The sequence below is a fragment of the Sus scrofa genome, chromosome 13 (genome assembly GCF_054392235.1).
Source record: "Sus scrofa isolate SSC_HxYL_T2T_F1_AM1 chromosome 13, Sscrofa_HxYL_maternal_Yorkshire_Landrace_v2.0, whole genome shotgun sequence".
In the NCBI taxonomy this organism is placed as follows: domain Eukaryota; kingdom Metazoa; phylum Chordata; class Mammalia; order Artiodactyla; family Suidae; genus Sus; species Sus scrofa.
Genome location: NC_139395.1, coordinates 168411211 through 168437180, shown reverse-complemented (window position 1 = coordinate 168437180; position 25970 = coordinate 168411211). Strand labels below are relative to the sequence as shown.

At 35.8% G+C, this 25970-nt stretch overlaps 1 protein-coding gene and 1 long non-coding RNA gene across 21 annotated transcripts in view; one reads left to right on the top strand and one right to left on the bottom strand.

Annotated features, from left to right (window-relative positions):
* LOC110256435 (uncharacterized) overlaps positions 1 to 20454 on the top strand; it is a 91442-nt gene extending 70988 nt beyond the window's left edge. The window contains exons 3-4 of the long non-coding RNA XR_014824912.1: positions 15944 to 16027; positions 16701 to 20454. This is a non-coding gene — a long non-coding RNA (uncharacterized LOC110256435). The remainder of the gene's footprint in view (positions 1 to 15943; positions 16028 to 16700) is intronic.
* The window catches only part of CBLB (Cbl proto-oncogene B), a 308592-nt gene continuing 292043 nt past the window's right edge, over positions 9422 to 25970 (bottom strand). For all 20 annotated transcript variants that reach the window (XM_084991427.1, XM_084991426.1, XM_084991434.1 and 17 more), the window contains 2 exons: positions 23473 to 23592; positions 9422 to 13160 (listed from right to left, as the gene is read on the bottom strand). In XM_084991427.1, the coding sequence (XP_084847553.1) occupies positions 12910 to 13160; positions 23473 to 23592 (371 nt within the window). In that variant the 3' untranslated portion in view covers positions 9422 to 12909. The remainder of the gene's footprint in view (positions 13161 to 23472; positions 23593 to 25970) is intronic.

The window sequence follows — 25970 nt, the reverse complement described above, 5'->3', positions numbered from 1 at the left end:
ATATTGAATATAGTTCTCTGTGCTATACAGTAGGACTTTGCTGTTTATCTATTTTATGTAGAGTAGTTTGATCTAAATAATCCCAAATTCCTAATTTATCCCTCCCATACCTTTTCCCTTTGGTAACCATAAGTTTGTTTATATGTCTGTGAGTCTGTTTTATAAATAAGTTCAGTCTCATTTTTTAGATTCCACATATAAGTGGTATATAATATTTGTTTTTCTCTTTCTGACTTACTTCACTTGGTATGATAATTTCTAGGTCCATTCAAGTTGCTGCAGATGGCATTATTTCATTCATTTTTATGGCTGAGTAATATTTCATTGTAAACAGACACACACACACCCCACACATATTCTTTTTATTCCTCTCTAAATGAATGTTCAGGTTGCTTCTATGTCTTGGTGATTAGTGTTGCAGTGAACATTAGAGCACATGTATCTCTTTGAATTATGGTTTTCATTGGATAGATGCCCAGGAGCGGGATTGTGGATCATATGATAGTTCTATATTTAGTTTTTAAGAAATGTCCATACTGTTTTCCATAGTGGTTGTACCAATTTACACCTCCAAAGTGTAGAAATGTTCCCCTTTCTCCACAACGTTTCCAGCATTTGTCGTTTGTAGACTTATTAATGACTGCCATTCTGACTGGTGTAAGGTGGTGTCTTATTGTAGTTTATTTAAATTTTTAAAAAGTTTTATCACAGTATAGTTGATTTACAAGATTGTGATAATTTCTGCTGTAAACAAAGTGATTCAGTCATATATATATATATACATATTCATTCTCTTTCAGATTCTTTCCCCACATAGATTATCACAGATACTGGGTAGAGTTCTCTGTGCTACACAGCAGGTTCCCGTTGACGAATCAACCCATATACTTCAGTGTGCGTATGCCAGTCGCAATACCCCAGTCCATTCCTCCCCATCCCCAACCTGTCCCCTTTGCTGTGATTTGAATTTTTCTGATAATTAGTGATGCTGAGCATCTATTAATGTCCCTACTAGCCATATATCTTCTTCTGTATGTCACTTGTTGATTTTTTCTGCCTCCTGTATTCTGATATTGGTTCCTTCTAGTGAATTTTTTTTCTTTTTATGGCTGCACCTATGGAATATGGAAGATCCTGGGCCAGGGGTTGAATTGGAGCTGCAGCTGAGGCCTATACCACAGCCACAGCAACACTGGATCTGAGGCACATCTGCAACCTATACCACAGTTTGTGGCAGTGCTGGATTGTTAACACACTGAGAAAGACCAGGGATCAAACCTGCATCCTCATAGATACAATGTTGAGTCCTTAACCCACTGAGCTATGACTGGAACATCCTTGTATTAAATTTTTCATTTCATTTATTGAATCTTTCATCTCTGCTTGTTTATTCTTTAAAATCCTCTTTTTCTTTGTTAAACATTTAATTTATTGATATTTTCCTCTGTTTTTTTTTCTGACATCTTCAATCATCCTTACTCTCATTACTCCAAAGTTTTTTCATGTAGGTTGCTTATCACTGCATTACTTAGCTCTTCGTCTAGCGTTTTGTCTTGTTCCGTCATCTGACTCATATTTCTCTGAAGTTTCACTTTGTGTAGCTTTTTATGTGGTTTCCTTTTTGCAGGCTACAGGGTTGTACCCTCTCTTGCTTCTGGGTCTGCCCCTTTGTGGGTGAAGTTGATACAGGGGCTTGTGGCAAGCTTCTTGAGGAAGGAATTGGTACCTTCCCATTGGTAGTTGGAGCTGAGTCTTGTCCCTCTGGAGGGTGGGACTTTTTCTCTGGGGATGATTAGGGGCAGCTGGGTGCCTGGGAGAATTTTAGGCAACTTGTTTGCTGATAGTTGGGGCTGTGTTCCCACCCTATTTGTTGTTTTGCTTGGAGCTTCTCAGCTGTCATGGGTGGGGCTTGGTTTTTCCAAAATGACCAGATCCAGGGGAGCTAATGCCAATGATTATTCCTGGGACTTCTGCCTCCAGTGTCATACCCCACAGTGAGCCTCAGCCACACCCTGCTAGCCCAGGGAACCCTCCAAGACCGGCAGCTAAGTCTGATCCACAGTTTTATGGAGTCCCTGCTTTACCCTGGGACCCAGTGCACATGAAACCCCACGTGTACTTTCTAAGATCAAAGTCTCTGATTCCCACGGTCCTGTGGTGCTCCTGCAGTCAAGCCCTGCAGGCCTTTAATGCTAAATGCTCTAGGGGCTCCTCCTCCCAATCAATGCCAGATCCCCTGGCTGGGGAACCTGATGTAGGGTTTGGAACTCACACTCCTGGGAGAGCCTTTGCAATATAGTTATTTTCTCTATGGGTCAACCACCCAGTGGATACAGGATTGCTTATATCATGAAAGTGTTCCTCCCACTATCTTGATGTGGCTTTTTCTTTGACTTTGGGTGTAGGATATCTTTTCTGGTAGTTTTCAGCCTATTTTGTTGATGGTTATCAGCAGTTAGTTGTAATTTTGGTGTTTTCCTGCAAAGGTGAGCTCCAGTCCTTTTACTCTGCCATCTTGTCTGTCTTTTCTTTTGTTGATGTGGTACATCAGATTGATTTGTGTATGCTAAGCCATCCTTGTGACCCTGGGATGAATCCCACTTGATGATGGTTTATAATCTTTGTCATGTATTTTTGGATTCAGTTTGCTAATATTTTGTTGAGAATTTTTGCATCTATCCATCACAGATATTGGCCCTTTAATTTTCTTTTTTGGTAATGTCTTTGTCTGGTTTTGGAATCAGTGTGATGGTGGCTTCATATAATTACTATGGGAGTATTTCCTGATACGCAGTATCTAGTAAGAATTTGTGAAGAATTGGTAGAATTTTTTCTTTGTATATTTGGTAGAGTTCCCCAGTGAAACCATCCAGTCCTGGACTTTTGTTTGCAGGGAGTTTTTTAAATTACATATTCTATTTCACTTCTAGTGATTGGTCTGTTCAGATTACCTATTTGTTCTTGATTCAGTTTGGTGGGCTATATTTATTTTAGAAACTTTTCCATTTCTTCTAAATTGTCCAATGTTTTGGTGCATAATTGTGCTTAGTATTTTTCTTACATTTAAAAAAATTTCTGTAATATTGGTTGTTATTTCTCCCTTTTCACTTAGTTTGATTATTTTGGTCCTCTTTTCTCTTTGGTAAACCTGGCCAGAGCTTTATTGATTATGTCTACATTTTCAAAGAACCAGATTTAGGTTTTATTGATTTTTTTAAACTGTTTTTAAGTCTATTTTATTTATTTCCTATTTTTTTATTGTTTCCTTCCTTCTGCTGATTTTAGATTTTATTTGTTCTTCTTTTTCTTTATTTGCTTTTTAGGGCCACACTTGTGACATATGGAAGTTCCCTGGTTAGGAGTTGAATTGGAGCTATATAGCTGCTGGCCCCACACCACAACTACAGCAACACCAGACCTGAGGTGTGTCTGTCACCTATAGCACAGATAAACAGCAACACTAGATCCTTAACCCACTGAGTGAGGCCAGGGATCTTACCCACATCCTCATGGATTCTAGTCGGGTTCATTACCACTGAAGCACAATGGGAACTTCCTATTCTTCTTTTTCTATAATTCTTTAGGTGGTAGGCTTGGTTGTAAATTTGAGATTTTTCTTTTCTTTTATAAAATGGTTTTTATTTTTTTCATTATAGCTGGTTTACAGTGATCTGTCAATTTTCTACTGTACAGCATGGTGACCCAGTTACACATACATGTATACATTCTTTTTTCTCACACTATCATGCTCCATCATAAGTGACTAGACTGTGCAGGATCTCACTGCTAATCCATTCCAAAGTCAATAGTCTTTTTTTTTTTTTTTTTTTTTTTTTTTTTTTAAGGAAGGCCTGATTATTATGACCTTCCCTCCAAGGACTATTTTTGCTGCATCCCATAAATTTTATATGGTTATTTTTTTTAGGGTATTTCTTCATTTTTTTTTATTTCTCCAGTGACCATTAGTAAACCATTAGTAAATGGTTTGCTAATACCATTTATTTAATCTCCATGTATTTTTGTCTTTTCCAGTTTTCTTCTTGTAACTGATTTCTAGTTTCATACCATTGTCATCTCAAAAGATGCTTGATGTGTTTTGTCTTCTTAAATTTATTATGACATGTTTTGGAATTCCCTTCTGTTGTAGCAGATTAAGGATCTGGTGTTGTCACTGCTGTGGCTTGGGTCATTGCCCTGGCCCAGGTTTGATTTCTGACCCAGGAACTTCTACATGCTGTGGGTGTGGCCAAAAAGAAAACTTGTTTTTTGACTAGCATGTGATCTATCATGAAGAATGTTCCATGTATATTACATATATAATTCCATGTATATATGTAAAGAATATATTCTTCAGTTTTTAGTGAGATTCCATATATATTACATATATATGGACACAAATATATAAACATAAAATATTTATTTTATGTGGTCTATCATTTAAGGTTAGTGTTTCCTTATTGATAAACTGGATGACCTATCAATTGCTGTATGTAACATTCCCTACTGTTATTACATTACTGTCCATTTCTCCCTTTATGCCTATTAACATTTGTTTTATATACTTAGATTCGCCTATATTGGGTGCATAAATGTTTCCAAATGTTACATCCTTTTCTTGAATTGACCCCTTTATCACTATGTAATACTCTTCCTTGTCTTTTATTACAGTCTTTGTTTTGAAATCTATTGTCTAATGTAACTAGTACTACCTCAGCTTTTTGTTTTACTTTGAATATCTTTTTCCATTTTTCCACTTTCAGTCTCTGTGTGTTCCTAAGTGAATCTTAAGTAAGATAAGTCTCATGTAGGTAGCATATAGATGGGTCTTATTTCTTTGTCCATTCAGCAAACCTGTGTATTTTGATTAGCGCATTTAGTTCATTGATATTTAAAGCGATTATCAATAGGTGTGTCCTTATTGTCATTTTGTTAAATGTTTTCTGGTTGCTTTTGTAATTCTTCCTTGTCCTTTTTTCTTCCTTTAGTCTCTTCCTTTGTGGTTTAATGACTCTTTAGTGTTATATTTGGATTCCTTTGTTTTGTATCTGTGGTAGGTTTTTTGTTTGCAGTTACCATGAGGTTCATATCTATCTATACGTCTATTTGTTTTGAGCTCATAATCACTTAAGTTTGAACACATTTTAAAAGCTTTAGTTTTTTTATTACTGCTCCCTCATATATTTTTGACATCATATTTTAATTTTGTATATCTCTTAACTACTTATTATACTGATAGTTGATTTTTTGACTTTGTCTTTTAAACTTCATACTAGCTGTTCAAGTGGTTGATCCATTGCCCTTACTATGTATTTGACTGTATCAGTGATATATATTTATCTTTTATATATTTTCTTATTTCTAGTTATATCTGGTCTTCTTTCACTTAAGATCTTTTAACATTTCTTGTGAGGCTGATTTAGTTGTGATGGACACTTTGTTTTTATTTGCCTGAGGAATTCTGCCTTTCCTTCAATTCTAAGTGATAACCTTGCCAGGTAGAGAATTCTTGGTTGTAGTTTTGCGTTTTTTTTTTTTTTTTTTTTCTTCTCTGTAGCAATTGAAATATATCATGGCACTCATGATCTGCAAAGTTTCTGCTGAAAAATTAGCCTTATGGAGGTTCACTTGTATATGACTCATTCTTTTTCTCTTGATGCCTTTAAACTTTTCCCTTTTTACTGGGTTATTATTGGACAGAAAAGATGTTCAATGGCAGGGCTCCCTTATGCCTGGTCTAGTGACATACAACCCAAAGTTGTTTGCTCCTTGAGTTAACTGTGCCTGATAGGAAACCTTCTTTTTCTGTCAAGATGGCTTGAGGTCAGCTGCCTCAACAGGGGTCTGCTTATCTCATAAGAATGTGTATCCTTGTCCTCCCATTGGTGGAGCCACTTGAACCAATTCTGATCCCTCTTGAACATTTTGTTTTCACTTTACTCAAAGACTCACAGATGGATGATAAGTAAGTACATGGTGTAAGTAGACTTTCGCTAGAATAAAATTAGTTTCTTAATCTCTGTAATTGACTCTCTTTTTGGAGATACCATTACTTGGATTTAGAGAGGTGAATTCAGTCCATAACATTCTTACCAATTACTCACTTCTCCCAGATCAACCCTTGAATCCAAATCATCTGCTTATATATTCTGGGGACTGTGGATCAGAGTTCTGCTACAAGCCTCTTAATGAGCCCTGTAGAAGTTTGCTAGGTGGGCTTTTAGAATATAGAAGCACTTAATTAGTATCTGTCATTTTCAGCTTTGGAGCCTTAGCCTCATCCTAGGGAAAGTCTTCTTCAACCTTTGGTTACATTTAGTATGGCAAGATTAAAGGAACCCACTAATTATGCCAGTTTTCTCTATATCCCAAGGACAAAATTATTTTTTGTTTCTGAACTAGATTTGAAACTTAAAAAAAGAAAAATTCTTCTTTACCTATTAATAACATAGCTTCTATGCATTTGGTCTAGGTGGTGTTCAGTGGGGAAGAAAGCAGCTCTAGAAGGTCTGAGACTAACTTTGGTGGTCCAGTCACCTCACCATCTCTAATCTCTACCTTTATTGCATTGGTTTTGAGTAGCAAGTACAGGAAGAGTGCATGGTGGTAGTAAAATTGTTAAAAACCCAACTCTGCAATTTGTCAGCAGTTTGTGTAGCTCATTACCCTTTAAAATTTTAAACTTCCTCTGTTGAGGCAGAATGACCTTGTTCTACTGTTGTCTGCCTTTTGCTGTGTGAGTCAGTAAGATAAATCCAACATGCTTCTCTTTGCCATTTACTCTGGAAATACTGGGATATGAAATGTGACTTGAGCCCCCTAAATAGGGTACGTGGTAATGAGAGCTGCCATTTATTGAGCATTCAGTGGTACCAGACATGTCCTAAGTTACTTATCTGTATTCACTCATTGAGCCCACTATCAGTCTTTTCCTGTAGGTTTGTTATTCTCATTTTACAGGTGAGGCAACTGATTGATGCACAGAGTGGTCAGGACGTGGCCATGGTCATTACATTGCCATGAGAATACATGAGTAGTCATCTCTTGAACAGACATGTCTATCATAACCTCTTAGGAAGAATTAAGTATTTTCTTAGCCTCTTATGTTTCAAAAAAAAAGAATAAACTTAAAAAAATTTAAGTCTCCTTTTACTTTGTGAGTTAGATTTTCCGTTATTAAAATTTTTTTGCTCACCATCCAACCAGTGAACAAAAACTAACGCATCTGCTGTAATCACATTACTGAGTAGGCGTATCTATCTGCTGGGCCATAGGTGAAGAAAGCCGATCAAAGAGATGGCATTCCATGCAGGTAGCTAGTGCCAGAGTAAAACCAGAATTCAGGAACGTTTCCACTATTGGTTACTTAAGGGTGCATTTTTATTTATTTGAAACATTTTGTTGCTTATTATGTACTATGCTCTATGTTTACTATGTACTAGTTACTATGAAACTAGGACCTTAGGACACAGACATGTCTTAGACCTGCTTCCTCTTCTAAATTCAGTCTAGGTGGGGCTGTCTGTGGAATGAAATAATTGCAAAAACCACATTATTGTAAGCATTAGAATATTGGTACTGAGATGCAGAAGATGGCATGCTCAACTCAATTTGTGGGATAAGATAGGAAATGCTTGAGCTGGATTTTAAAGAATGAGTTGTCCAGGCTGGAAAAAGGGAAATGAACGTTCAGTAGACATGGAGCACATTTGGGCATTTTGCCTGTTCAGCAGAAATGAAGAGGGTCTCGGGTGGGAGATGAGCAGAAAGGGGAACACAGACAAGGAATCCTGCCATAGAAAGCCATCAGGGGTTTTTACATTGAGGTGTAATATCTGGATTTGAATTTCAGAAACTTCATTCTGTTTTGCACTGGAGCCACAGAGGTCGGTAACAGACCATTTAAGATTCTAGGGGAGGCATCATTCAGACCCAAAAGGTGATGGCAGTAGGAATAAAAAAGCAAAAATAAGGTAATTTAAGAATACTGCCCAATTTCCCTTGAAAATCAGATAAAAGAACATGAGGGAAGGTATGCAAATTAAAATTTCCTTAGCTTATTGCCTGCTTGTCATTTGATGCAGCAATTCCTGTTAAGACATACCTTCATTCCTCTGGGCATTTTCATGAGTATTGTCATCTCTGATAAGTGATTCAGCAAGTTATTCCTAATCCTGTGGTTCCTAGGATCTGAGAATGGTTTCTTCACTTTCAGGTACCAACATACCCTCCATAGTCTCTTTTGTGTTCCACTGGCCCTACTACTTCTTGTCTGTACCTAAAAGTGTTTTATCATGTATGCTGTTGCTATTCAAAAAGCTTTACCTCTGGAGTTCTTTCTTAACAACAAAAACTGTCCTCTTCTTTTAGACTGAAAAAATGCTACTCAGCCTTATCATTTGTCTAACTTTCCAGAAGGAACTATGACACCCTATGTACTTACGATCACAGTCCTAGAAAAGTCATGATGGTGTTAAAGGGATTAAATGTCTCAAATGTGTTACAGGCCCATTATAGGTCTTCAGCATATAATTCTAGGAAAATGTGATAACTCATGTATAGCATTTACTATATTGGAATTACATGCTTATGTGTATCTCTCATTTAATCGTATGTGCCTTGAAGATACAATTATTAATATGCATGGGCTTCTGCATGCACTAATGACTTTCACAATATTCTGCTATGGTTCCTGATATAAAAAGTTATTAACATGGTTTTAATCTCCACTGTTCTCTGATATGTACTGGACAATGACAAATGATTAGAAAAACCAAGAATTTAGAGAATAGATGTTACTGTTGATTAAGAATTATTAATTATAGGATTTCCCATTGTGGCTCAGTGGTAACAAACCCAACTAGTATCCATGAGCACGTGGGTTAGATCCATGGCCTTGTTCAGTGGGTTAAGGATCCGGCTTTGCAGTGAGCTGTGGTGTTGGTTGCAGACATGGCTTGGATGCCGTGTTGCTGTGGCTATGGTGAGGCTGGCAGCTGCAGCTCTGATTTGACCCCCTAACCTGGGAATTTCCATATGCCACAGTTGGGCCCTGAAAAACAAAATAAAATGAAATAAACTCACACCTCATTCAGCCTTCATTAAAAAAACAAGTAAAAGAATTATCAATTATATTCTATGTCATCAGAAGATCTTCAGCCTTTCCCAGATATGATGTTTCTTACTCAGAACCTTGATATGACTTTGACTTTAAGTTCAAAGACGTGGGAGTAGCTTATCTGTGTGAAATATCTTTGAATGATATGTTGGTATTTAATAACTGAATCATTTGTGATGGGTACTTTGTACTACTTTGACAGCTCTTAAATCAAATGTCTTTTGTTAACACAAAGAAAAAAAATACAACATAGAATGCTCTGGAAGAAATGTTTGCATTCATTTGAAAAATAAAATGCCAACTCTGTTTTTGTTAACATTCATTTTATAAAATACTTTAAGAGAACAGATAAAGTACTGGAGTTTACAAAACAACCAGAATTGAAAAGAGATGGATAAAACATAAATTAATTGAACACATAAGTATTTTGCCACATTAGACAAATTTTAAAAAGGCATTAAAAAAATAAAATAGAAATTGGGAAGAAAACCCTTCACTCAATTGCTGTCATTTTCTGGAAACCTTTCCTAGCACTAAAATCCCAGGTCAACAGGCAGTACCTGTATTGTTGAAAATATACTGTAATTTGCTTCCAAATCTGTCAGCATAAGAGAAAAAATTAAAATTTTAACCAGATTAGATAATTCAGTGCAAAATTAAAGCTTCAAGTTGAAGATCCAAGAGGAAAAATAATATCCAGGAAATATCATAGGATGTCCTTCTGGAACTAAAAAAACATTCACATTATGAAGAAATCTTTGCAAGTGTTCTTGTGTATGAAATATTGAGTTAACAAATGGGCCCTTTGAAGTTGCAACTAGAGCTCTATTATTATTTGTGCTATGGGCAAGGGGATATGGATAGGGAGGAGCTCAAGGTCATCTTTATGGAAGGAAGTTCAAGTTAACCATAAGCACTGCTGATTCAATTCTAGAAAATTAGTCCAGGATATTACACATATCAAGGGGGAAAAAGAGATTATGGAGATTAATTTACTGGACTATTTTTGAAGATAAGTACTTCTAGAATATGTTGGGAGGCAGGGGAGAGCAGGTTAATATTGGCCACAATCTGTTTTAATTATCTGAATTATACTGGCTGTAAAAATAATCATATTACCAAGTGTTGAGAAATGGGAGGAATGTCAAACTTTCTGGACCACAGTGAAACCAATTCTGGAACATTTCCAACTACTAATGGCTAATCACCTTTATAATTGAAAATGTATTTTGGTTTAATTATTTCCTCAAAAAATTTTTTTAGTGTGGTATGCCACAGGTAATGGGTAGCAATAGGTTTTTTATGGCAGTGTTTGATAGAAAGTTTCCCTCTTTCCATTCCATACAAGCTCTTGACTTGTTCTTTTTAATTATAAAACTAATGGTTGGTGTTAAGTAAGTACTAGCTACAGAGAGATTTTGGTGAAGGCTAGTAAATTTTCTTTGCAAAATAATTTTTTTTTTAAAATTCAGGTCTAAATTGAGTCTTTTTCTACTTCTCACTGGACATTTTCACACATTTTTTGAAACTGAGAATACACTATACCTAACATTCGTATTTTACATCATTCTCTAATCTATTAAGAATGTTGTAACAATGTTATCACAATGAAGTGGCAACTTTTGGCTCTTTGTACCAGCAAGATCAGCAAGTCATAAAAAAGCCAAAAAAAGACAGTGCTATTCCAGTGCAACTTAAGAAACTAGTAACACAAATGAGAAACATCATGATGACATATCATGGAGTTCATAAAGCAATGGAGAATTGGCCAATGCAATTTTTAAGAATGTGAAAAACTGCCCTCATATACCTACTCAAGGGAAGAACATATAAGGCAAATTAAAAATTCTCTTCCAGGGACATTAACCAGCTCAGAATCACCTGCAGAAATTAAAACATGAACACAAACTGTCCAAGGCCTGTGACTCCTCAAGCACCTCATGTCATGAGAGCCAAGCTGTTAAGGGCAGTGGTCAGCTCAAAATGGGGAGCATTCCTTCCCTCCTCAGGTCAATGTAGTAACCGTGAGTCTTGAACATTAATTTCCTTTGGATCTGCCACATCTTTGGTCATGTCCTTTCAAACAAATCTTGATCCTGAAGATAGGCTCACTGTCAGATGCATCTTTTTATATCACACTGTATGAAGTTAAAAGAGTGACAGAAATGTGCACAAACCCGCAATTATTGTGTTTAGAAAGCTTTTTGTGGGTTCCAGCATTTTACACAGACCTAGTTTTGTCTCATTTCCTCACTAACTTATTAAAAAAGAAAGCCAACTGCCTGAAAATTCTGAAGCGTTGGTGGAAACCTTATAGGTTTTGTCTATCAGAGAGACTTTCACCATCAAAAGTGCAGATAAAGGACAAGAGAATATCATAATGGAGTCAGCTCATGATGGTTTGTGCTTTAAAAACAGTGCCTAACAGTGTGGAGCACATCATAGATACTCAATAAATATTTGTATTAATAAAAGTAATAACACGGTTTCTGAAGAACCAACCCCTATTTTGCAAAAAAAGGCAAAACTATATAAATTTCTTTCACCTTACTGGATGGAGCATCATGGAGCAATTAATGAGAGAATCTAACAGTTAAATACTAACTCTAATTGATGCCAGAGAGAAAATTAGAATTTTGCAAAAAAAAAAAAAAAAAAAAAAAAAACCAAAAAACATTGCCACAGTAGCATTAGCACTTAACAGTGCATCAAGGATTTGTTTTCCTCTGCAATATGAACTGGTTCCTAAACTTCTTAGGTACCAGAGGGTAACCACTCAAATAGGAAATGAACTCTATTCCACTTTGGGCAAAGTATGGTCATAATTTGATGTGAAAAGTATTAATACATTTTTGGGAGACAGCCCTCCTATTCAGCATGCCTCAAAGTAATGCAGGCATAAGTATCAGGGGACCTCATTATATAACTTCAATATGGCATTGTCATGTGCAAATGTATTTCTCCCACTTCGGCAGTAGTTGTTTCTAATGTTTTAGGTTCTTACAGAGTCGTTACACCCCTGGGATGACAAAGGTGAGAGTATGGAAGATTGAAGATCACGAAACTGACACTAAAAGGGAAGCTCTTCTATGTTATATATGAAAATCCCTTATAAAAGGCAGTTTAATTGACAAAAAATGCTTTATACATTCAGATTTTCCCCATCTCTCAACAGGGTGGTTTCCAAAGAAGACTCAGTAGTGAAGGCCACACACTTTTTTTTTTTTTTGCATTAGTTTGATACGTTGAAAATCAGAACTTTTAAAGCATCTTATAAATGGGAGAGATGGAACTGGACCTGGGTTGGCGGGGTGGGATGGGACAGATCACAATGAACAGGTGACGCAGCTGTGGACGTGGACAGCAATGGAGTGGGTAGGAGATGTTACAGCAGACTTGACCACTGTACAAAGGGTCCATCAAGAACACAGTACAGTTATCAAAAAAATCCCCAAAGAAAACTAAAAAAACAAACTCTAACTTCGTCAACTTGTAAACAAGGAAAAGCATTTCACAGATTCAAAGTTCATGGGAAGTAAACGTCTTTAAATTATTTTTGTCAGTTCAACCCTGATTGAAAAGTATGGCTAGCAAAAACGAGGATGCCGCACCCACTGGCATCCTTGGCAAGAAGCCGTCTTCTGAGAAGCAGCACTTCTGAGCCTATCTCGTCTCAAGATGCCATGTGAGGAAGAGACACCTTCTCCCCTTGAATTCCGTCTCACGCTTCTCCTTTCCACATGCCTGGAATATTCAGTGATTGCTCTGCATTCTGGCATTAGCAGTCCTGGCTGCTATAGATTTAGACGTGGGGAGACTGGAGGGGGGAAGGCAAATTCTCGGAGGATGCTTCGGGCCACTTCGACATTATTCTGGGCTATCTCTAAGGCTCGCTTTACTTCTTCAAAGGCATAACCCTCTCCCATGAGTTTTGCAATTTTTGCATCAACATTTTCCAGTGCTGCCTCGGGTTTTCTGTGGTGAATTTCCGGTGCAGTCCTGCGGGGTCGTGGTTTAGGAGGTCTGGCTGGTGCTTGTGAACCATCTGTAGATTTTTAAAGACAGAGATCTTTTAAATTATGTGATAAAAATAAAGACTTTATAATATTAGTATGATCTCATTATCTTATGTGAAAACACAACTTTTCATTGTTTCCACACAACCTTTTTTTCCCATTTTTATATACTATTGTTGGATAGGTCATGTTGGCCTCACTTTGATGTCAGACAACTAAGGTAGGGTGTGTTGGAAATTTGACGGAGAAATTAACACAGATTTATTCCCACTTCCACATATTTTCTTTACATTATATGCAATAAAAGATACAAAAGAGAAAAAATAAAAACTATGTAAAAAACAAAAGGTTTCTCTTCAGCAGTTCAGCTCACCCTTCTCTACTATCGTGGTGGTAATTTCTTGGGAAGTTTCAACTAGAGGAAATTGTTTTAATAAGCTTGTAGATGTTCCTTGCAGAACATCCCCACCAGGTTCTGCAGCCCACCCTTGTCATAGCAGAACTGAGAAATATGCTTTGTAGCATCTCTGATTTTGCAAGTTAATAATGCTGTAAAATGATGCCTTACTGATGCTAGGGAGAAAAAAATGAAGTAGTAAATGCTTCAAGTCTGCTGTTAGTCAGTAGGTTGAACAGAAATAAACTGAGTGCTTTGCAATACTTCATCTAGATTTCAGTGTAGGAAGCTTAGCTTGAGAAAAAGCAAAACCAGCAAAAAAAAACGTTATTAGAGAACTTGGTTAGCGATCTGTCAAAGTTAAAGCAAATGACATTGGTGTCCATGAATGGAAAGTTATTTTATTAAGAGGAAAGAAAATATATTACAGGCCAACACTCCATATAGATCACCAGGGCATGGACTAGTAGCTTGAGGGAACACTTATCATGGATTTCCATAATCTACATCCTGTACTTAACATTGAAAGCTTATATTTTTTTAAAAAAGAGTGTCAAATTTATACCATGAAACATTTAGGGGTTTAAGACAAGGTAGATATCAACACTTAATGTCTTTCTTCTTAGACCATTGACAAGGGCCAAATTCAAGGACACAGTTTAAATCAATGATGAAGTGAGGCTAGAAGCCAAATGCCTTGTCACTCTAGTCTCCGCCCTGTCCTTCCTGGTCTCTGCTGCCTTGCCCACTTTCCTAATGGCGTCAGGAAATATGTAAGCTGATATTTTCAATAATAATCAAATGTAAATCATAATTATCTGATACATCATTTCATATTTTTCTCATAACATTTTTCTCTGAGAAGATAACTTGTGAAAAACATCATGCTATCTGCAATTCTAGCAATATCGATATAGCACACAGAATAAAAAGCCTTTGGGATGAAAATATTGAGTTGAATGATAGTCTTATTTTGTTTGTTCATTTCTTGTAGAATAATACCTAGCTTGAAAAAAATAGTATAGCTGTAGATAAAGCTTATGTTCATCTATAAGAACATACATTAATTTTCAGTATTTCAAGACTTCTTGCTAAAGTCTGCACTGTTCTGTACATCTGTAACTAAACATCTCAAATGATTTTGGTCTACTAAATTGCATTTTTTTTTTTCAGTAATGTATTTTATTTTTAATTTTTTTAATTTTATTTTTTTCCATTATCAAAACTACCACGAGATACCACCTCACACCAGTAAGAAAGGCCATCATTAATAAGCCCAGAAATATCAAATGCCAGAGGGGGTGTGGAGAAAAAGTAACCCTCCTGCACTGCTGGTGGGAATGTAATCTGGTACAACCACTACGGAGAACAGTATGGATGTACCTTAGAAACTATATACAGAACTACCATATGATCCAGCAATCCCACTCTTGGGCATATGCCTGGAGAAAAATTGCATTTCTTACGTTTTAAGGTTTCACGTAGTTTTCTATTAGGTATTTCCATTATGTCATGCAGAGATGGATAGTAAATTACGTTTTGCTTCTAATCACTTCCGAATTTTTTTTTAAGAGATTCTAGCAAGCTTTCCTTTAGTAAGTTACCACAGAATTTATACACTGAAGTCTTGTCTGTTCTGACTTGCTTTTAGGTGAAAAAAGTACCTAGAATTAAATACAAATTTCAATTCTTTGTATTCTACGTAATTTTCAAAGAATTTTTCTAATATTGCTTTTTTTTTCCCCTGTCCAAAATACTGAGAGGGTTCATGAGTGTCAAACATCCCTGAAAAGTACAGCTATGCATACCATTAAAGAGGGAAGGATCTTATAGCAGCCAGAGACACATCTAACAGTATAACTGGCAATGAAATCTTAAGATGTAGAACTTTTAGATTTAAAAAACATGTAACTTTGACCTTGGTAAATGACACTAAAAAAGATGGTGCCTATCTATCACCAGGAAAACAGCCCCTGAGAAACCTTTCCATTCTGTGAGGCTGCTGTAATTAATACTGGCCAAATGCAATGCAATTTGCAAATGGTAACTTTTATTTGAGAAAGCTATTCTTTGCTTGTAAAAAGTAAGTACTCAACATAATTTAGGAAACCTAAGTTAGCAGGGAGAAAAATATACACACCAAACAAAACTAGCTAGAGTAGTGAGGTATATCTCTGATCCTGGACCTGGTATTTTTTTTTGTCCACAAAATCTATTGAAATATCAACCAGGAAAAATGATTCAAACCACCTCTGGCATGAATCACAACATATTTTAAAGATATGTTAATTTTAAAAACTTTGAAGCAAAGATTAATTTTTCTAAAAGATTCCCTTTAAACACAAAACTCATATATCCCAACTCATTTAATCCTAGTCCTCGTAGCCCTAACTCAAAATCTGTTTTCCCCAACAGTGCTGACATCTCTTTGGAATCTTAGAAGTGCCCAGAATTGAACTGTGTCATGTATTAGAGCCTGCAACTGGAATAATGTGGAAGGTATGTTGCAACTTTTTGCCACCTGTTATATAGAAATTTCTATTTATTGCTGAATATTTATTCAATTTGGAATATTTTAATTTTTTGTTTGGCTGTTTTTTTTTGTTTGGTTTTTTTTGTTTGTTTTTGTCTTTTTGCTATTTCTTGGGCCACTCCCGAGGCATATGGAGGTTCCCAGGCTAGGGGTCCAATCAGAGCTGTAGCCACCGGCCTACGCCAGAGCCACAGCAACACATCCCAGGCTAGGGGTCCAATCAGAGCTGTAGCCACCGGCCTACGCCAGAGCCACAGCAACACAGGATCCGAGCCGCGTCTGCAACCTACACCACAGCTCACGGCAACGCCGGATCGTTAACCCACTGAGCAAGGGCAGGGACCGAACCGGCAACCTCACGGTTCCTAGTCGGATTCGTTAACCACTGCGCCATGACGGGAACTCCTGTTTGGCTGTTTTAACTGGATGGTGTACATCTGTACCAGGTAACTGACAGCTGTATCTTTTTAGATGAGGGTCTCAATGAGGAACAGCACTTGGAGACTTGATGATGGTTACATGCATCTCAGATTCTGAGTGACTTTAAAGCTAAGCAGTTTACTTTTATAATTCTCACTCTTCAGATCTACTTTTGTATCTCCATTTTTAGAGGTTTTTTTTAAATTAATCTATTTTTAGGTAGTACATGGAGTAATTAATGTAATGCATGGCATATATGCTGAGGAGACCTTTAAAAAGAAAGGACAATGAATTCACTTTTATAATGATAACCGCTATACTCAAATGCTATGGAACAGCAATTACTATAAGATAACAGTAATGTCAAGTGTGGAAGAGGAAGAAACCTGGAACTTCTAGTGAGCACCTAGTTCTATATAAAGCTTTTTAAGCAAGATATTAACAAGCAAGCAAGATCTGTTACAGCCTGAACTAAAAGTAAAAGCTGTTAAAAAAAACAAAAAAGACAGTTTTCATGCTGATCATTACAGAAAACTACTTAATGCCAAAACTTCTTTCAAGATACTTTCTTACAATGGATGGATAGCTTTTACTGTCTCTACTTGTTCTTTTTCATAAACAGGAGATGGACCTAGCTCATAGTTCTCCCAGAGCTGTTATGTTGTAGTTTTGGAGTATACTGTAATGACTATCAATTTTACCAGTTCTATGGGGACTTCTGTACCTGAATACATGTCATCCTTTAAAACATGATTGGAAGGACATGTGTTTATTCTGGTGCTGTTTCCATGCTCCAGGTTATTTTGCAAGGGCAACAATATCAAAATAAATGCCAGAATATATGGAGCCATAGGATATAAATGGTACATCTTCCTGGAAGACTAAATAAACTTATTCAAGGGGAGGAAAGTTAATATTTTAAAATATGGGAATAAATATAGATATACCGAGTAAAATGCAAAATTTGCATACATTTTTGAGAAAATAGACTTTGAAGCAATTTCCTGTACTTTACTGTCCAGTTTTAGTTACATCCCCACCACCTCCCTGTCATTCAGAGTCAGTTTTTTGGTGGGGAGAAAGATTTGAAAGCACTGCCTTGACAGCATATAAATATGGACTATCATACAACAATTTAAAGTGACATTTATTTAAAAAATTTAATGATGTGGTAAATTTACAATACTGTGTTATATATGGAGTATGATCTCCACTGTGTGAGCAGGTACTTGGACAAAACGTTAGAAAGAAGGGCTCCAAAATTGCAGTAATGTTCCTTACTGAGGACAGGATTCTAGGTGACTTTCCTTATTTTTTCTTCTTCTACATTGTTCCCTAATGAGCATGTACTACTTCCATGTATTTTTTTTTTTTTTTTTAAAGCATTAGCTCCCCTCTGCTGGTTACAGGTCTGAGCTGCTCAACAATCTAAGAGAAATGGAGACTGATTTTGCTAATACAAAAAGTACAGAAAGCTCGTAGGGAATGGCTTCCAAAAGTCATGTGAAAAATGATCACAATCCAGGTTTTGAAATCTCTACTACAATTTTACAATTCCTAGTACCCTCTTATATCACTATTATTCCTTTGCTATACTGTCTTTATTTGATTTTATCATTGGGTATCTCCAAACTCAGCTGTGAATAATCATTGTTATATACATTGGAGTTTTAAGTTTTTAATTTTTGGCTTAGCTACTGGAGGGATAACATAAGCTTTGCTAATGGGTGCATGTCTTATTGATGAAAGACAGAAATAATTCAAATCCTATCATTTACTCGCTGTGAGACCTTGGGTAAATAACTAAATTTTGTTGTGTCTTATTCTCTTCTGTACATTGACATTAATAATACCTATTTCAGAGTGTTTTTGAGGAAAAAAATTATGACTATATCTGTATTATATTTTTTTTCTGTGCAACTAATATAAATACAATTGTATGTATAATCTATGTTAACTATATTTAAAATACTTAGCATAACATTTGGCCCATGGTAAGTGCTTTAACAAATTTAAAAATGATTATTACAAACAATCTGAGACATAATCTCTATTACTATTTAGTAATTCACTGAAGACACTTGGGGTTGGACATCAGGACCCAGAGGACAGATTTTTCTCAACCAAAGCAAAATTAACTTATCAAGGCAGAAAAGAAATCCCTAACACATCATCATTATGACTTTGGTACCTACTCTAGCTTTTCTACTATAAGCTAGAGCAATTATTTTTGGAACTCATTTATGTGAACTTGAATTACTGCCACTGTGGATATACTATCTAATTTTTAAATGGACATGTTTTAATATACCTTCCATTTTCATTAAATTACAAATAAAATATATTCATATAACTTTTAAATACATCTACAAGATGGTTATAAAATAACTATATTTAGTAGTTTGTACAAAAATGACCCCATATTCGATGGTTTTAAAACTGAAGCTCTATTTAAGAAAAAAAAAATTCAGGCAGCTGAACTATGGTTTAACTCTTGTAACACTTGCAGTTTCCTTTGTTGAAAAACAAAACCAAACCTGAAAATGTAGTTTTCTTAAAACATCACTAGTAACAATATACAATTCCAGCTCTTGCATAAAATGAAGGCATGATTTCCAATTGAGATCAACAATATAAAATTCATTTAACATCTGATCACTTCTCCTTTAAGCTACCTTGTAAAAGAAAAAGTCATATTGGAGTAAATTCCTTTTATGAGACCATCCTTATTTTGTAGGTGTACTTGGCAATAAGATATGTTAGCAGGTTATAAACACATTTAATACAATCCAGGTGCTAAAATTATAGCATTATTTTCAAGTATTACCTTAAACGTCATTTTAAACTGAGAATATTAAAAAAATCTCAAGAGCTCAGCATGACCACCAACCCATCGTCATTATGACTTCATTCTACTGTAAGGTGGATTCTCTGGGTTTTTAAAGAATGGTGTTCAAATTGTAGCACATTATATCTTACAACATAAAAAAAGCAAACTGAAAAATGTGTAGAAACTCATGCATAGCTAGTATAGCTATGAACCCCATATGAAGAAATAAGCTATTAGCAAAAATGTTTGCCCCATATACAGGTATATGTGAATTTAACACAAGGTGGTAAAATCCACTTATTCTGATTGTCATTATGACATGTGCATATCATTAAATGTTACATCTAAAAACTTTAAGAAAATTACAAACTTTTTTTCGGGAAGAATAAACAACCTTTGGAAGGCTCTTTGCATATACAGACATACATTTACAGGCTGACATCCTTTTTAGATAAAAGTATAAGGAAAATATTTTTAAAATCAAGTAAATTTTTTTTGAATTGGAAAGATTCTTATACATAAATAAGTCACCATCAGTTACTTAGATTACCATAAAAATGGGAGAAGTGGATTTATAAAATACAGCAATTATATCAGAATCATCAACAATCATCTTAAAAAGACCTTAATAAAAACATTACTGCAAAATAAGTGCTCTTAGCATCCAAAAGGTACATCACACCAAGGCTCAAGTTTCTAATAGGAAGACCTAATCCAGAGGCAAGCTCAGTCCCTCTCCTGGTGTGAAATAAAACTAGCGGGCAGCATGGTAGTCATGGGAAGCAGCATGTGAGCAAATATCTTGTGGGAAGGAAGCATCTTATTTGCTGTGGTCTGGATGTGTTTGTAAAGAAAGTTAAGGGAGGAGGTTGAAATATTTGATGTTACAGCTAGCTGAGGCCCTGAGAGTAATAATCAGGACTATTTTATCACTCAGGTAAAAGCTAGTTCAGGCTCCTGGTAAATGCCTCTTTTGGGGATGTTCCAATAGGTTTTGTCATGCATTTCTTCCTTGAAATTTTTAGTGTAATGCTAACTGGAATTCCTACCATTTGAAATCATGTGAATGTTTCTCCGCACTCATGACCTGTTATGTTATGTTGCAAACTATAGAAACTATAAAAATAAAGCATTGGGCCACAACTCATAACTTGAGTATGTTTCTGTTAATCCAAAGCTGGTGGTCCTGAATATGTTATTTTATATTAGTCATGGCACTCAAAGTTGTATTTTAGCATTATTCCTTAAGTCATTTGCTTCGTTCCCTTATATATAATTGTCAGACACTGTCTCTCATTGACTCACATTTTTTCATCATTCTGGAAATCTACTCTTTCAGCTGTAACTGCAGTGTTTGAGTGGCTACCCATGGATATATCTGAAATACTGGAATGACCAGAAGTAAATTGGTAAGACATCATGGACCAAAATTTGGAAAGGTTTCTGTGCTTTCCTGAGTATAGTCAAGTGTTAAAACTTAAAATATAGAGGTTATTTCTGCATCTCCCATGCATGTCCTCAAGTATCTAAGAACTACTATATTACTAATTCTCAAAGCAGCTCACTAATTATCTTCAGAAAGGAAACTGCCACTAATTTCTGTCAACTAAGGTTTGAACTTAACCTAAGCTAGTGATTCCAACAATAATTTAAAAGGATCGTATACTATGATCAAGTGGGATTTATCCCAAGGATGCAAAGATTTTTCAGTATCCACAAATAATAAATGTGACGTACCTACCACATTAACAAATTGAAAAATAAAAGCCATTTGATGACTTTAATAGATGCAGAAAAAGGTTCTGATAAATTTTAACATCAATATTTAACATCAATTTATGTTAAAAACTCTCTAGAAAGTGGGCACAGAGGGAACATACTTCAACATAATAAAGGCCATATATGGCAAACACACAACTAATATCATACTCCACAATGGAAAGCTAAAAGCATTCTAAGATCAGGAACAAGACAAGGATACCACTCTCACCACAGCAATCAGAGAAGAAAAAAATAAAGAAAAGTAAATTCAAAATGAATTAAAGACCTAAATCTAAAGCCAGATACTATAAAACTCCTAGAGGAAAACATACAACACTCGTTGACATAAATTGCAGCAATAATTTTTGGCTATGTCTCCTAGAGTAATAGAAATAAACAAATTGTAACTAATTAAACTTACAAGCTTTTGCATAGCAAAAGAAACCATGAGCAAAATAAAAAAAAATAACCTATGAAATGGGGGAAAAAATTTGCTAATGATGCAACTAACAGGTGATTAATTTCCAAAATATACAAGTAGCTCATACAGATCAATATTAAAAAATAGCCCAATCAAAAAACAAGGGCAGGAAACCTAAATAAACATTTCTTGAAAGAAGGCATCTAGATGGCCAACCGGCACATGGAAAGATACTCAAAACTGCTAATTATTGGAGAAAGGCAAATCAAAACAATAATGAGGTACCAGCTTACACTAGTCAGAATGGCCATCATCAAAAAGTTTACGAACAATAAATGCTGGAGAGAGTGTGGAGAAAGGGAGACCCTTCTACACTGTAGGTGGAAATGTCAATTGCTGCAGCCACTATGGAGCACAGTATGGAGGTTTCTTAAAAAATAAAAATAGAACCACCAGCAATCCCACTCCTAGGCATATATCTGAAAAATACTAATTTGAAAAGATACATGCACCCCTATGTTCCTGCCAGCATTATTTAAAATAGCCAAGACATGGAAGCAACATAAATGTCCACTGAGAGATGAGTGGATAAAGATGTGGTGTAAGCATAGTGGAATATTACTCAGCCATAAAAATGAAATAAAGCCAACTGCAGTAACATGGATGGACCTAGAAATTATCATAATATGTAAATCAGATGAAGAAAGACAAACACTATATGATGTCAAATATATGGGATCTTAAAAATTTATACAAATGAACTTACTTACAAAACAGAAAACTTACGTACAGAAAACAATGTTTACCAATGGGGGAAGAGGGAAGGATAAATTAGGAGTTTGGAATTACAATGTTTACCAATGGGGGAAGAGGGAAAGATAAATTAGGAGTTTGGATTTAACGGATACACACTATATATAAAATAGATAAAACAAAAAGAACCTACTCTATAGCACAGGGAACTATACTCAGTATCTTGTAATAGCCTATAATGGAAAAGAATCTGGAAAAGAATATGTGAATCACTTAGCTATACACCTAAAAACTATCACTGTAAATAAACTATATTTCAATAAAATTAAAACATTATTGAAAAAACATCTTGATATAGGACAAAAATCTACATAGGAAAAACTTCTGATGGTCATAATTATAAGACAAATACATGGCTTTTATTACTCAAAAATATATGAATATGTTCAACATAACACAGATATCAGCAACTCTTTTCTTCTCCCTTCTATCCATCAAGTCATCCAGGAAACATGCTAGGCACTCTTTTGACATGTGGGGATAAAGCAGTGAACAAAACCATGCACCTCTCTTCAAAGCATTAATACCCAAACAGAGGAGACAGACAATCGAGCAAACAATATTGAACAAACAAATGAAAGGTGCCTAGGGAGAAACAAAGCAAAAGGGGGAGATATTTTAGATACGGTGATCAAGTAGGACCCCTGGAAAAAGCAAATCAGCAACTTTCCATTAATAATGGTTGTAAGTATGACCTGTATTTACTAAAATGGTATATCCTTCTATGTAATGGCTGGCAATACAACATTATACAGTAGCCCTAAATAAGCTAGGAAAATTAATAGCTTGGGGCTAATATCAATTCTAAAGAGATTTCTTCCTTTAGTGGAGAAATAAGAGGATGCAGTATTTCCATGTACAAAAAACATCTCTCCCATTTTCCATGGCTGAAAAGGCAAAACGAAAGTTAGAGAATTAACAGTTTTTGAATCACAGAAACTGCTTTACTGACAGATCAAAGATATTAAGGCTTAATATTTTCTTTTCCATGAGGAAATTTTGTAGGCATTCTTCTCATAATACAAGTTTTATGAGCAAATGCAAAGGCGATAAAAATACTTTCTTAGGCTGGCAATGCTCATTAAATTATATAATGAATAAAAAGGTGCTCCAAAAAGCACTATACAAATGTAGGGTATTATTATTACTATTATTAGCCAACTCACCTGAAGATGAAGGAAGCTGATCATAGTCCTGTGATGTTCTGTTGGATTTGACATTTTCACCTGGTAATCTCCTAGCAGGAGGCAAAGGAACTTGGCCACTTGCTGGATCAAAAAAGGGATCTTAAAAATAAAGATGATTTTCATATTAAAACTACTATCTCTGCCACTGGCTAAAAAGAAAAATTAGAAATTCTCTACACAGAACAACTTTTGAAAACAAGAAAACATGTCATGACTGATAGTAACCATTTTCTTATTTGCCTGCATATTTTCTAATTTATTCCTCACTTGTTCAAATATGCTTTTCCCTTGTATTCCTACATACTACTAATAATGTATTTTTCAGACCTCTTATTTTGATTGTAAAATTGTTGATAAAAACTGCTTCTAATTTTAATTTTCTTTCCCAATCTGTCCTGTACAAGGAATAGAAGAAACTCTTGTAAAGTCAAAGAAAAAAATGGGTTTTGAATTTTGCCTGTAAAAATGGATTAGCATATTAATCTCTCTAAGCATTAAGCAGACATAATCTGTAAAATGGACCTGACATTTGGGATTTGTAAGGATTAAATCAATTCATGTATATGAGCTCTGTACAAATAATGTGCCTTTTAACATTACATTGGTTATTCTATGCAAAAATTGTTACTTGGCTCACCAAAAATAAATTCAGTTGTTAAAAATTATATTATTACCATTAAAGTTTGTATAAATAGTGAAACATGTTTGTATTTACCACCTTGATAGTTAGAGGGGCGGATGTGAAATAGTGAAAAATATGAATTTTAGACAAATTAAAAATCATTGTGGGAGTTCCCGTCATGGAGCAGCAGAAAAAAATTTGACCAGTATCCATGAGGATTTGGTTTGATCCCTGGCCTCACTCAGTGGGTCAGGCATCTGGTGTATCCATGAAGATTTGGATTGATCCCTGGCCTCACTCCGTGGGTCGGGAATCTGGTGTTTCCATGAGCTGTGTTACAGACTTGGCTCGGATCCTGTGTTGCTATGGCTGTTGGCCAGTAACTACAGCTCTGATTAGACCCCTAGCCTGGGAACTTCCATGCACTGTGGGTGAGGCCTTAAAAAAAAAAAAAATTATTGTACAATTTCTCAATGATATTTATTAACTGGAGCTAATGGTAGAAGATTTTATCAATGCAACTATATTAAATCATTAGGACCATAAACCTGACTGGCTTAAAATTAGTAGTATATGTGTTTAAATCCATAGACCTGATTCCTTTTTTGAATAGACGAAAATTACCTATGCAGTCTTTGGTTCACTGAGAATGTATTATCTGCCACCACTTCCTTTCCAGGCTTCTGTTTTTCTCTGTCATGTTACTTTCTTCTATGTCTGCCAGTATCTCCAAAGGTACTTACTGTACATTCTTTTGAGGACAGGGATCTTATTTAATTGTGTTTGAATTATATCTCCTAACAGAAACACAGTACCAAGTAAACTGCATGGTAAATAGCCTGCACTTCATAAAGGTGTACTTTTTTACTTTTTCTTTTTAGGGATGCACTTGTGACATATGGAAGTTCTCAGACTAGGGGTCAAATTGGAGCTACATACAACCACAGCAAAGAAGGATCCCAGCCACACCTGCGATGCCGGATCCTTAACCCACTGGGGCTAGGGATCAAACCCACATCCTCATGGACACTGTTGGGTTCTTAACCCACTGAGCCACAATGGGAACTCCATAAAGATTTACTTTTTACCAACAAAAATTAGGACAGACAGATTCAGATTTTTCATATATTCAAATCCCATGAAATTTGTATTGCTAACTTAAGGCTGAAATAGTAACTATTAAGAAGACCAGGGGGGTTCCCTTCGTGGCTCAGTGGTTAACGAACCCAACTAGAATCCATGAGGATGTGGATTCTATCCCTGGCCTCACTCACTGGGTTAAGGATCTGGCACTGAGCTAAGGTGGAGGTCACAGATGAGGCTCAGATCCTGCATGGCTGGGGCTATGGTATAGGCCCGCAGCTGTAGCCCCGATTCAAACCATAGCTTAGAACCATATGCCGCAGGTGCAGCCCTAAAAAGCAAAAAAAAAAAAAAAAAAAAAAAAAAAAGGGAAGATGACAACCTGATAGTATTTCATTGTTTTAACTTCCATTTGAGTTTGATATTAAAAAATACATAAGAATCTGGTTAAGAAGGAAATTCAGGAGTTCCCGTCATGGCGCAGTGGTTAACAAATCTGACTAGGAACCATGAGGTTGCGGGTTCGATCCCTGCCCTTGCTCAGTGGGTTAACGATCCGGCGTTGCCGTGAGCTGTGGTGTAGGTTGCAGATGTGGCTTGGATCCTGTGTTGCTGTGGCCCTGGCACAGGCTAGCAGCTACAGCTCCGATTGGACCCCTAGCCTGGGAACCTCCATATGCCGAGGGAGCGGTCCAAGAAATGGCAAAAGACAAAAAAAAAAAAAAAAAAAAAGGAAATGCATGCTTATTTATACTAAATTTTGACTAGATAA